The sequence below is a fragment of the Aquarana catesbeiana genome, linkage group LG04 (assembly GCF_042186555.1).
Source record: "Aquarana catesbeiana isolate 2022-GZ linkage group LG04, ASM4218655v1, whole genome shotgun sequence".
Classification (NCBI taxonomy): Eukaryota; Metazoa; Chordata; class Amphibia; order Anura; family Ranidae; genus Aquarana; species Aquarana catesbeiana.
This window is the reverse complement of record NC_133327.1, coordinates 305,002,013-305,015,599: the sequence shown is the minus strand read 5'-3', so window position 1 is coordinate 305,015,599 and position 13,587 is coordinate 305,002,013. Positions and strand designations below refer to the sequence as shown.

Sequence of the window (13,587 nt, the reverse complement as noted above, 5' to 3'; positions counted from 1 at the left end):
CTTCTAAATGTTCACCCCAAAAGTCCTTCAGAGCCTCCCAAAAGAAAGTGCCCATTCTAAAGAAAACATGTAAAACACAACTAGTGAATGCCTAGAAAATGAATGATCTAGACCTACTTAGTTCTAGCAGATGTTGAACAATTTTATTGTTTCTTGGAAAAAAATGTAACCTTCCCACTGGCACCTTTTAAAATGAAGGCCTTGAGGAGAAAACATATCAAGACACAGGCAGCGCCATAGCATTAAAGGAGCAGATTTATCACTGGCATCTTATTATTGGAATTAAACACATTAAAAAGGAAATTAATTAGTATTTGCTTTAATAAAATAATGTGAAAATTGTTCAGAAAAGTGCCAAGTTAATTATCAGCACCCATTGATCATTTGGTTTACATTTGATTTTCATCCATCCTTGTAATAGTAAGGCAGAAGTTTCACACTGAGCTGTTTAAATGCATTTGACACTATGGCCTACAATTATCAAAGGATGAATTAAAGCTAGCTCTGCATTACTTTTTTTATTTTTAACTGTAAAGACACCAGAAATATATGCACAGACTTATACTGGCCAACAACATTGCAAAATCTAAGGCAGTTATAAAGCAACCGAGTTGATTGGATCCAGATTTGATGTGCATTGACAGCAGTTCATATTCAAATTTTAGGATTTCCTTTGCCCACAATTCTCTGGGTGTCTATTCAGCATACACATTTTCAATGTAATAATGTTACAGGCTCAATAGTATTTTTGCTGTGATAATGCTATTTTGCTGTGGTAATATATGGGTTTAGATTTAGATTTATTTTTATGTTTTTGTATACTTTTTTTTTTTTTCAAACAAAACTAAACATTAAACTTGAAAAAAAATATAAATGTATTGCTATATAAAGCAACATAGACTAACATTTTTTTTAAATAAATACTTCCCTAACACTTTCTGTTATGAAACATATGAAATAAATGGTCTTTCTTCACAAATTTAAACCAAAGCATATTCTATCGGGGAAGGGGGTATACTTACACATGAACAGACAGGAGGGGGTATATAAATGATTTGGATGATTAATACTTACATGTACAAGCAGGAGGGGGTATATAGATATATAGATTCTATAGGGGTGTGATATTTACACATGAAGAAGCAGGATGGGCTGTATATAGATTGTATAGGGGTAATGCAAATTGCTTGCTTTAGCAAACTAAATGTCTTTAAATTGTGGTTTACATCTATATTAAAGTATTACTAAACCCAGGACCCTGCATTCACCATATCTGGTCTCCCACAGTACACAGAACATGGAAATGCAATTATTTTAGTAAATATAAACTGATAAATACCTTTTCTCATCAGAAGCATATAGCAGTCTAGTGACTTCTATCAGTGTCAAGCACAGCACTGGTTAAAGCTTATTAGGAGGAGTTTTTATTCTCCCCTGACTGTTCTATGAGGCTGCATGACCCCTGAACCTCTGTCTGGATAGTGCTGATTGGCCCTGTGCTGATCGCATGCACTCTCCCAAGAAAAAAAATCTCTCTTGTAATACACATCAAACTGAGCATGTGCAGAGCCCCCAAGGCTCTCTACTATCAGGAGATGGTTTGGGGGCTGTGGACGAAGGGGAGGATCAGAGAACACAGAATAAAATAGCCTTTTTACACAATGCGCATGATTAACCCCTTAGGTTCCACAGTGAGAATAACAAGCATGCTTTACAGCGGGGGTCGGCAACCCATGGGCTGCACTCGGCCTGCCACCGCTAGACATCCAGCCCGTCGGTGCTTAATTCATAATACCCCATGCTTCTGAAGAGAGGTGAAGCAATATATAGTACTCAATCCTGGTATTCATCACAATACAATAGGCAGCTGCTTTGAATTAAAAGAAGAGTTAATATCAAGGATTACTCTAGCAGTGCTCTATCACTTCATATAACATTCAGGCACCACACCACCACCTCCAGTGATAGTCATGTGCTTAAAAAGAATCCATAAACCAGATATCTGGGAAAAAAAAGTCCATAAGCTGGTGCTTCTTATCCACTTGAAATGGTTATAATCACCATAATGTGCATAAAGTGAGACATGCTCCCCTCTTATCACTGCACTCACCACATAATATTGCCTCTCCTTTTACAGATTGGCACAAAACACCTGTTATTTCAACCACAGTGCAGATAAAGCCTCTGCTCCTCACTCTGACAGTCTTCACTGGAACTGTGAATGTGAATGTAGCCCAAAACAGCTATGGCCATGCTCTCTCATTTTAATAACCCAAAATGCACTGTAACACTAGAATCGTGTGCACCCAATGGTAAATTATCAGAGACAGAGATCCTGAAACACCCAAAACTCTTTCCTCAGGTGCAGTGGCGGCCGGTGATAATTTTCTTTGGGGGGGCAGCAAACAGTATTTTGAAGCCTATTAGAGCCTGTGGCAATGTACCCATTGCCTTGCTGCTTGTTTGTCTGTCTGCAATTATTACCCTGCAATCTGCTGTATTATCCCCAATGATACATTCATTTACCTCACTACTGGCATCTCCTACCTTCCCTCTAAAACATGCACTGTTCCACCTCATACTTAGAAAGACCTTGCTGGCCCCAACCAGCCTGAAAAAATTAAGGCCCATCTTTGCTCTTATTTACCTTCAAACGTCTAGACCGCCATATGTCCTATTCCTCCTTTCATTGAGGTCCCCTGATACCTTCAATTCTATATTTACACCCACTCCTTTGGTCAGGTAATAAACTCCTATGTCTTTGAATACCATCTCTTTACTGATGACACCCAAATTGTTTCTTTTCTCATTAACCCACTCATTCTCCTCACGCGTAACTCTTTTACCATCTGAAATATCAGTATGGATGTCACACTGCTTACTAAAAAGTCTTTCCAAAACTGAACTAATAGTATGGAAATATATAAACATCTGTTACATTATTATCTCCCTGCTCTCATCTTTAGAGGGGGAGAGTGACTAAGGATACTACCTGGATGCATATTGCATCGTATTGGTATTTCTGGGATAGAGTGTTTAAAAAGTATATCCCATTACAATAAAAAACGCAAAAAAAATTGCTAGCAAATTAGCACATGGGAGTGGTTCAGCCAACTTGCTCGTTGATCAAATTTTAAATAGTCATGCTAATATAATTAACCAAAATAGATGCAGCGCTAATACAAATATATGAATATAACAAATATATCGTGAACAATAATCCTTATGTGAAAAAAGAATATTCATAATAATTTTATGCTAGTGAAAGAATAAAAAAACTATAACTAAAGCAAACTTCCAATAGTGTTTCAAATCATATTTAATAAAAAAACAAAACAGAAAAAAATAATTAGTGACCATATGTTTGGTGAAAAATTAGTGACAAATGAAAAGTTCAAACCAAGGCAGAGTCCCATTAATCATTCAGTCCATACACTGGCAAGGAAAAAAAAAACACCAATCCGTGTAGAAAGATGAGATATTGCAGAGAAGATGTAATGTGCAATTCCACAAGCAGATAAGTCAAAAGATGGCCTGCTTACCAGATGGCGATGACTGCTAATCAGCAGTCTTGCCCAGAGTAGGGAAATCGGTCTCCCCCCTAAGACCCAAGCAATCTTGGGAACAGCCGCTAATCTCTAATGGTACTCAGGAACAGAGAAAATAAAACCTTCCATAGTGCAGTATGTTTGATAAGAAAGTATTTAATACAAAGAATCGCACTTACAAGATAGAAGTCAATCTACAGCAATGGATAAAAAAACAACAAGGCCAGCGGTGTCTTCATCGGCTACACTTCACTTCCTAGTAAGTTAATTTGCCCATCCACTTCCCCAAGGAAAAACGCAATGACGTCACCATCATAGGCTCCACCCTACGCGTTTCATCGCTATAGGACGTCGTATGGGGATTGGCCAGGTGACTATGTCATTACGTCTACCCATTTTATACTCTGTTGATGCCATCTTAGCTACTGGCAAACGGAACATTACAGTGGAATGAGGTGGAATACAAGGCGCCCCAGCCATTTTAACTGCTGGCCACCAATAAGGGCAAAGAATGGTAATGAAGGAAGTAAATAATGGACAGCCATCTAGTGGCAAAAAATGCTAATTACAGGAAGAAAAATAAATGTGTTTAAACAGGATGGCAAAAAACGGAAGTGAGGGTAGTAACCTGAAATCGCCGCAAATTATTGCCTATTAGATAACATTAACAATGTTATACATAAGGAACATATACAATATGGATATATGTATATAAAGAATATATATATATTTTATAAAAGAAAAAAAAAATTTGAGAGTAAAATTAAAAAGGTAAATCCTGGAAAACCAAGTCAAAACCATTCATTACAAAAACCCTAATGCCCTGTACACACGAGCGGAATTTCTGTCGGAATTGTTTTTCCGACGGAATTCCGCTCAAGCTTGCCTTGCATACACATGGTCACACAAAAGTTTTGTGAACTTTCGGCCATCAAGAACACGGTGACGTACAACACCATGATGAGCCGAGAAAATGAAGTTCAATGTGTCAAATTGTTACAGAGCATGCGTGTTTTTTTACGCATCGCGATTGCATACGGTACAGACGAACAGAATTTCCATCAAGAACTTTTTCCATCCGAAAAATAGAGAACCAGCTCTCAATCTTTTGCTGGCGGAAATTCAGGCAGAAAAAGTTGGATGGAGCATACACACGGTCGGAATAGCCGACTAAAAGCTCCCATCACACTTTTTTTGACAGAAATTCCGCTGGTGTGTACAAGGCAAAAGCGTTGTTAATAAAGGAATTAATGTCCCAATCTACATTTAAACCAACTATAATTATCCACAATCTGCATGTATTTTGTTAATATTTGTTATTACTGTTAAAGCTTAAAGTGATTGTAAAGTCTATTTTTTTAAGTTAAAAATAACAAACATGTTAAAACTTACCTGCTCTGGTGGTTTTGCACAGAGCAGCCCGGATCCTCTTCTTCTGGGGTCCCTCTTCACTGCTCCTGGCCCCTCCCTCTTATCGAGTGCCCCCACAGCAAGCAACTTGCTACGGGGCACCCAAGTCGAGCCTCAGCTCCCTGTGTCCATAGAATGCATTAAGATAAAAAGTCTTCTGCCTTTACAATCACTTTAAATTACCCTAAAGTAATTTATGAAAAATTCTGAGAAGCCTTGAATGTACTTTTAAAATGCTTGTTAAAATATTGTTCAATATCTACCAAGAACCAGGATATGACAGGTAAAAAAATTTACTTTTTTTGCAAAAATGTAAGCAATATGTTATATTTATTATATACCTGATATTATATACAAATGAAACAACAATCACACTGGATACAATGTTACCTATAATTCTACGGTCTACTACTTACACTTGACATATACTGTATGTCATAAAAATGCTATTTAAATGATTACACATGTATTCTGAAAATCATCATAAATTCTACTATATAAGACTTTTCATTTGTAATGTAGCCATGCTATATTTATATTTCATATAAGTCTGGGTGACATGACTTACAATCTTTCTTACTAACCATGCTAATAATAAAATACTTTAAAAGCAGTCTATAGCTGTGTAAAATTACATCTTTAATTAGAAGTACTGAATATAACTGTTGTGCCTTGTTTGTTTTAAAATTGTATGGTGCTGTGGGAAATGTAAGCATTATATATACAAGTAAAAACTATAACTTACAGATAAGATTGATCATATCCAAGTTCTCAGTCATATTCCATCACTCTGCATCTGTGATTCTAAGCTGTTAGGGATCATGGATGGGGGGTAGTACGGGGACCAGGGAGACCAGGCAATGCATGAAGTATTGATCTTTGGAATGGGGCATAATGCTGACCAATTATCTCAAGAAAGAAGTCCTCCCTAATCTGGACAGTTGGGAACTGTCTATAAACAACAACACACAATAATAGCTAAGCTTCCACCATCCACAAATTACCGGCCTGTAGGAAATTCTGGCTCCTGACACCTCTAGACAGTACATGTTGTGCAGAACACACTGTTATCACTAGCAGTTAAAGATTAGCTAATCAAGGCAATACATCCTAAAGAGTTAGTATAAACACTCAGTCCCTTTTTTGCCAGCCACTGCCCCCCCCCCCCCCACATACACACACATACTGTGTATATATATATATATATATATATATATATATATATACAGTATCTCTCAAAAGTGAATACACCCCTCACATTTTGTAAATATTTTATTATATCTTTTCAACTGACAGCACGGAAGAAATGACACTTTGCTACAATGTAAAGCAATGAGTGTACAGCTTGTATAACAGTGTACATTTTCTGCCCCCTCAAAATAACTCAACACACAGCAATTAATGTCTAAACTGCTGGCAACAAAAGTGGGTACACCCCTAAGTGAAAATGTCCAAATTGGGCCTAATTAGCCATTTTCCCTCCCTGGTGTCATGTGACTCATTAGTGTTATAGGGTTATTGGTGTTATCACTCTCACTCTCTCATACTGGTCACTGGAAGATCAACATGGCACCTCATAGAAAAGAACTCTGAAAAAAAAATTGTTGCTCTACATAAAGATGGCCTAGGCTATAAGAAGATTGACAAGACCCTGAAACTGAGATGCAGCATGGTGCCCAAGACCAAACAGCAGTTTAACAGGACAGGTTCCACTCAGAACAGGCCTCACCATGGTCGACCAAAGAAGTTGAGTGCACATGCTCAGTATCATATCCAGAGGTTGTCTTTGAGAAATAGACATATAAGTGCTTCCAGCATTGTTGCAGAGGTTGAAGGGATGGGTGGCCAGCCTGTCAGCGCTTAGACCATAAGCCGCACACTGCAACAAATTGGTATGCATGGCTGTCTTCCCAGATTGAAGCCACTTCTAAAGATGACGCGCAAGCAAGCCAGCAAACAGTTTGCTGAAGACAAGCAGACTAAGGACATGGATTACTGGAACCATGTCCTGTGGTCTAATGAGACCAAGATAAACGTATTTGGTTCAGATGGTGTCAAGAATGTGTGGTGGCAACCAGGTGAGGAGTACAAAGACAAGTGTGTCTTGCCTACAGTCAAGCATGGTGGTGGGAGTGTCATGGCACTGGGGAGCTACAGTTCATTGAGGGAACTATGAATGCCAACATGTACTGTGACATACTGAAGTAGAGGATGATCCCCTCCCTTCGGAGACTGGGCCGCAGGGCAGTATTCCATCATGATACTGACCCCAAGCACACCTCCAAGATGACCACTGCCTTGCTAAAAGAAGCTGAGGGAAAATGTGATGGACTGGCCAATCATTTCTGAAACTGCTGATCTTCTGGGATTTTCACGCACAACCATCTCTAGGGTTTACAGAGAATGGTCTGAAAAAGAGAAAATAACCAGTGAATGGAAGTTTTGCAGAAAAAAATGCCTCATGGATGTCAGAGGTTTAGGGGAGAATGGGCAGACAGATGATAGAAAGGCAACAGCAACTCAAATAACCACTCGTTGCAACCAAGGTATGCAGAATACCATCTCTGAATGCACAACACATTTAACGTTGAAGCAAATGGGCTACAGCAGCAAAAGACCACACTGGGTGCCACTCCTGTCAGCTAAGAACAGGAAACTGAGGCTATAATTCGCACAGGCTCACCAAAATAGGATAATAGAAGATTGGAAAAACGTTGCCTGGTCTGATGATTCTCAATTTCAGCTGCGACATTCAGATGGTAGAGTCAGAATTTGCCATAAACAACATGAAAGCATGGATCCATCCTGCCTTGTATGAATGGTTCAGGCTATATTCTTGGCAAACTTTGGGCCCCTTAGTACCAATTGAACATCGTTTATAATGCCACAGCCTACCTAAGTATTGTTGCTGACCATGTCCATCCCTACTACATTGTACCCATCTTCTGAAGGCTACTTCCAGCAGGATAATGCACCATGTCACAAAGCTCAAATCATCTGAAAGTGGTTTCCTGAACATGACAATGAGTTCACTGTACTCCAATGGCCTCCACAGTCACCAGATCTCAATCCAATAGAGCACCTTTGGGATGTGGTAGAATGGGTAATTTGCATCATGGATGTGCAGCCGACAAATCTGCATGTCAATGTCTGCCAGTGAGATTTGTCCCTGCCTATGGGAGGTATGATATCTTTCACACCCTGGTACTAATATTCATACCATCAAATTTACTGTTTCATTCTCTATTAGTCAAATTCTGCCAATTACAAGCAACATGACAGCACAGCCACATGATTCAATCCCACACAGATTAGCAATGACAACTTGGATGAGCATGTATGGGGTGGAGGAACTTGATTGGCTTGGAGTCCTGACCTCAGCCCAATAGAACACCTTTGGGATGAATTAGAGCGGAGATTGCGAGCCAGGCCTTCTTGTCAGTCATCAGTGCCTGACCTCACAAATGCCCATCTGGAAGAATGGTCAAATATTGAACCCTATGGACTAAGACTTGGATGCCATTAAAGTTCATTTGCATGTAAAGGCAGTAGTCCCAATACTTTTGGAAATATACTGTATATACAAGCAAAGTTTTAAAATAAAAGGAGTCATCCAGGGTTGGATAAAAAACATTACCCGCACATTGATAAAACCTCTCAGGTATGATCACGAGTTAATGGCAGATCCCCATTGTTGCGCCTCACAGATCAAAGAGATTTGCTACTATCCAACAGGATGGAAGGGACTTGCTCCTGCTAATGACCTCATTAGCTTCAGGTAGGATTTTTGCAATAACAGTCTTCAAAACTTCATAACTGTTTTCAGTTATGAGTTATGTATTCAGAATTAGGAGTAATGGTTTCAGCTGCTGTTTTGCTATGCATACAGTCCAAACTCTGTTACTCTATGCCTGTCAGCAAATATGAATAACTTTCCCATATGGTATCATAAAACTAGCATGTTTGATGTCTAAGAACCTCTTTTTGTACCACCAAAAGTTTTTATGACTGTAGGCCGCATGAAATGGAAGTTATAAGTTATACCTTTTTTCAGAGTTTTTTTGAAGAATGACATGCACATATCTGTTTTAGGGCTAACTGAGCTGCAAATGGAGGGCCTGGAGTAACAAGGGAAAAGCTGGCCTAATTGTAATTCAGCCTCATAGATTATGGAACATATAGATTGAGCATTTAGACCTTCAGTCACACTTTCAAGCTAAAATGCTTTGTATCCTGAATTAACTTCTGGACACTGTTAGAGTGTCTGGATTTAACTGTTCCCTGGCCATAATGTTAAAAATGTTTATGATAATAAGCTAAATTATTATCCAAATTCATGCTCTCTTTTGGCTGTATCATGACATAAGCCAAGTCAAATGCAAATGATTTACAGTAAAGGCCATATAATGCCCTTGCATATCAAATTATTGCCTCAGTGGATGAAGGCAATATCTGAAGAAAACCTTGGCAGAGGGATACCACTTACAGCTATATTCAATAAGAGTTCATATACTTTTACTGTATATCAGACCAGAAACAATTTAAGAATACCATTATCTATGATAAGAGTAAGGCCATGGCCTTACTATACAGTAACCACTATGCCATTTGTAAAGTCAACTTAAGCTATGAATCAGTTTTGAGAAATAAGCCTGCTCAAGCAGAATACGTGCCAAATGAAATCACAATTAAGTGACGAAAGTCACCAAATCCCAACACATGTAAATTAAAGCTGGAGGATTATTATTAAACAAATCAGCCAATTAATTGCCTTTCCTTTCATGTTTTTTGCCCACGTAAGAAGAGTTTAACAACTAATAGGTTTTATCATTCTAGCAATAAATTTGTATAAACATATGGATGACTCTTATTCTGTTGAGAATATATTTTATTCTGTTATAATTTTTATTATACATGACATTTTTTCTCTTTGTTTTTTTTTCTTCAACATTTTTCTCTAATGATAGACAGTTGCTCTTTTTTGTTTGTTTGTATATATTTTAAAGATAAATGATTACATGGTTTGTTAATACATTGTAAAATGTGTTTTTTATAGTCTGCTAACATATTGGATTTTTTTGCAGACAATATTTATCTCCCACAGTGGTTCATTAGGTACACATATTTCAATGCAAAACCTGAAAATTACTACAGTCTAATAGGGCGTACACACGGTCGGACTTTGTTCGGACATTCTGACAACAAAATCCTAGGATTTTTTCCGACTGATGTTGGCTCAAACTTGTCTTGCATACACACGGTCACTTAAAGTTGTCGGAAAATCCGATCGTTCTGAACGCGGTGACGTAAAACACGTACGTCGGGACTATAAACGGGGCAGTGGCCAATAGCTTTCATCTCTTTATTTATTCTGAGCATGCGTGGCACTTTGTCCGTCGGATTTGTGTACACACGATCGGAATTTCCGACAACGGATTTTGTTGTCGGAAAATTTTATCTCCTGCTCTCTAACTTTGTGTGTCGGAAAATACGATGGAAAATGTCGGATGGAGACCACACACGGTTGGAATTTCCGACAACACGCTCCGATCAGACATTTTCCATCAGAAAATCCGACCGTGTGTACGGGGCATAAGACTCTCATCAATTATGGTTTTTCTAAAAATACCAATTGATGATCACGATACATGGGAAATTTACTGTATATGACTCATACGTGGACTGTATTTTTAACTTTTGTAATAAATATTTGTTTTAATTTATATATGGTCCTCTCTTCTATGTGGTACAATTAAAGTCCCATCATTTAGACTTGAGTGGCCATTTTGCTCAAATAAAGGGATGTGCCCATAATGTATATGCATTTTAGACACAAACCCTTCCTGATATTTTGACTAATAGGTTTCACCATTTTAGCAATAAATTTGTGTCAACATCTGAATGACTTTTGTTCTGTTGAGCGTATATTTTTATATGTTACAATTTTTATTATGCATGATATTTAGTAAACTTACAGGAGTCCCAGGAGGTCCAGCAATTCCAGGTGTTCCCGGAATACCAGGTAATCCCTAAAATTAGATAAGTACATATACATCTTTTAAATTTAATAGTGATAACCATATCGAAAAAATTGAATACTACAAATATTTACATAGCGCATAGGGTGATATGACACTTTGTTGATGTTTGTTAAAAAATATCTTTTTTTTTCCAATCTTATCAAATTAAATTCAGAGTTATTACACACAAAACTGGAAAATCAGTAGCAGTGGAGGATTGACCTCAGACTTGATTGTACCTGCACAGTTCCATTAAGCATTTCTAAGCTAGTGTTTTAAAACTAGAGCTTCTCACTTCAGATCAGTAATGACTAGTAATAAGCCAAACTGTTTTGGTTCAGTTTGAGCAGGATTTGGTGAACGAGATTTGGTCAAAGAAATTCAGACGCTGAACCCAAATCCCATTTAAATCAATGGGAGCAGAATCTTTAAAAATACTTGGCTAATAGGCAAAGGGTTGTTAGAAAAATGTAGCATGGGGCAAGGTATTGGTCACTGCCCTGGGGAATTTATACCAGTGCAATACATTTTTTAAATTTCATTTGGCTGAAAGCAATGATTTTTTTTTTAAGTTCTGACATTTACATAAAAAATGGGTTTTAAATTGCTGAGGAAATGGCACACAGACCCCTCCAAAGATCCTCCAAAATATTTGGGAACCTTTGGTGTCTGTGTGCTTTTTTTAAAGAAGCCGGAAATGAAATACGATTTGCTGGCAATTTCAGCTGTTTTTTTTCTTTGTAAATGACACTCTTGCTGTAGCACAAACTACAGCAACAATGAAAAAAATTGCATAGAGTCCCCTCAAAATGTATATCAGCCCCCTTGAAAAAACAAACAAAAAAAAGTACAAAGATCCCAAGGAAATAAGGAAATCCATACCAGACCCTTCAGAGTGATCTTCACTCAAAAAAGCAAAAAAAAAAAAAACAAATTGCACCTAAAAATCCATACCAGACTTTTACTCCAAGCATACAGCCTGGGTGATCAGGAGAGAAGGGAAATAAGCATTCAGTCCCCACTCATGAACTATAAAAGACCACATTAAAAAATAAGGGAGCCACCAGATACTGCCCCCCCACCCAACATGAATAGGTAAGGGGTAATTAAGAATGTAATCTAGTGATAAAGACATTTGACAAGTCCTTTATTAAAAAAAAAAAAAAAAAAGAAAATTCCCATAAATTGTCTCTTGTAAATCCATCATTAATCATCAGGCAGTACTGCTTTATGAGCTGTTATTTGGTATATAGGGGAAGATGCTGCAATAGGAGTGACATCCTTAAAGGAGAAATGTGGGATTTAAAAAAAAAAATAAACATACACACTCACCTCCCTGCAACATACATACTCCCCTCCAGCTGTCCTCCTCCAGCTTTATCGTTGAGAACTGAGCAATCACATGACTGCAGATACTGCAGATACACTCAGTTCTCGGTCTTCTCTGAGTAGAGATTGGTGACTATTAGTCATGGCTCTCTGATCTGCCCCTCCAGTGCTCACCGGAGTGCCAGGCTGGGGAGGAGGTGGAAGCGGCTGGCTTAAGGTCTCAGTGGCACATTTAGAGGCTGAGCCAGCTGCTGGTTAGGCATCTGGGTGGATCCTGACATTATTTGTCATATTATTTGGCTAGTGACCATATCTGGGTAGTGATGTCACTGCTATCCCCACCTTTTGATTACCAGCGATTTTGTCAGTTGCTAGGGATTCAATGGGTACCTAAACCTGCTACTTGCTTAGGGACCATTAACAGGGAAAAGCTGTCATATACAGAAAAGGTAGAAATACCACTTCTATATATGATTCTCAACTTCTGCCAAACAGGGGGCCAAACAGGCAAAAGGTTCTGACCTAGGTTTGGACCGAACTATTGGCTCATCCTAATTACTGGCTGGTGCCGATTATCTTTTCAGCTGTCTTTAAACTTGTTCACCCTAGTGCAGAGCCTGGCATTTTTTTGTACCAAAAAAAACAATTTTCTCTGCAAGGGCACCCAAAAAAACACTTGTTTTTATGTGCCCTTTTTAAAGCACATGCAGCAGGTGTGGAAGATTGCTGGGCAGTAGTCTGGTACAACACAGCAGATTTTTGTCTGTGTTTCTATGCACTGCAGCTGAGCTGTGGTGCATAAAAATTGAATAAATGTTGCTTTGCGACATTTCATCAAAGTTAAGGGAAAAAAAGTAAACAGAGTCTTGTGTTGTAAGGTGCTCCCTCACCCCGAAGCCTACATATGCCTGCACGAGAAAACAGATTGTTTTCCTTTGTGGGTAGTGTGAAGGATGCCATTCTTGCCAATGACCATCAATGTAGGCACATTCTTCCCACTAATCCTCAATGTAACAGCACACTCTTTCCAACAATTTAGGAGGCATGCTATCGCTCATTGACCGCCACTATAAAGAGTGCCTCTTTCCACCAACCAGTAATACAAGTGTGCTTGGTTCTTCACTACTTGTTATCAATGTAAGTAGACACATTATCATTTTTACCATCTACGTTCCTTTCTGGCTATTATTATTTATTTTATTTTCATTTTATAATTATTACTGAAAAGATTTTTGTCATATAGAGCAGAGGGGTGATGTTTGCCTCAAAATATGCGTTCG

The 13,587-nt window shown here is 38.3% G+C and overlaps 1 protein-coding gene across 3 annotated transcripts in view; it reads right to left on the bottom strand.

Moving 5' to 3' along the window:
• COL19A1 (collagen type XIX alpha 1 chain) overlaps window positions 1-13,587 on the bottom strand; it is a 1,371,841-nt gene that overhangs the window by 335,805 nt on the left and 1,022,449 nt on the right. For all 3 annotated transcript variants that reach the window (XM_073626739.1, XM_073626741.1, XM_073626740.1), the window contains exon 36: window positions 10,934-10,987. In XM_073626739.1, the coding sequence (XP_073482840.1) occupies window positions 10,934-10,987 (54 nt within the window). The remainder of the gene's footprint in view (window positions 1-10,933; window positions 10,988-13,587) is intronic.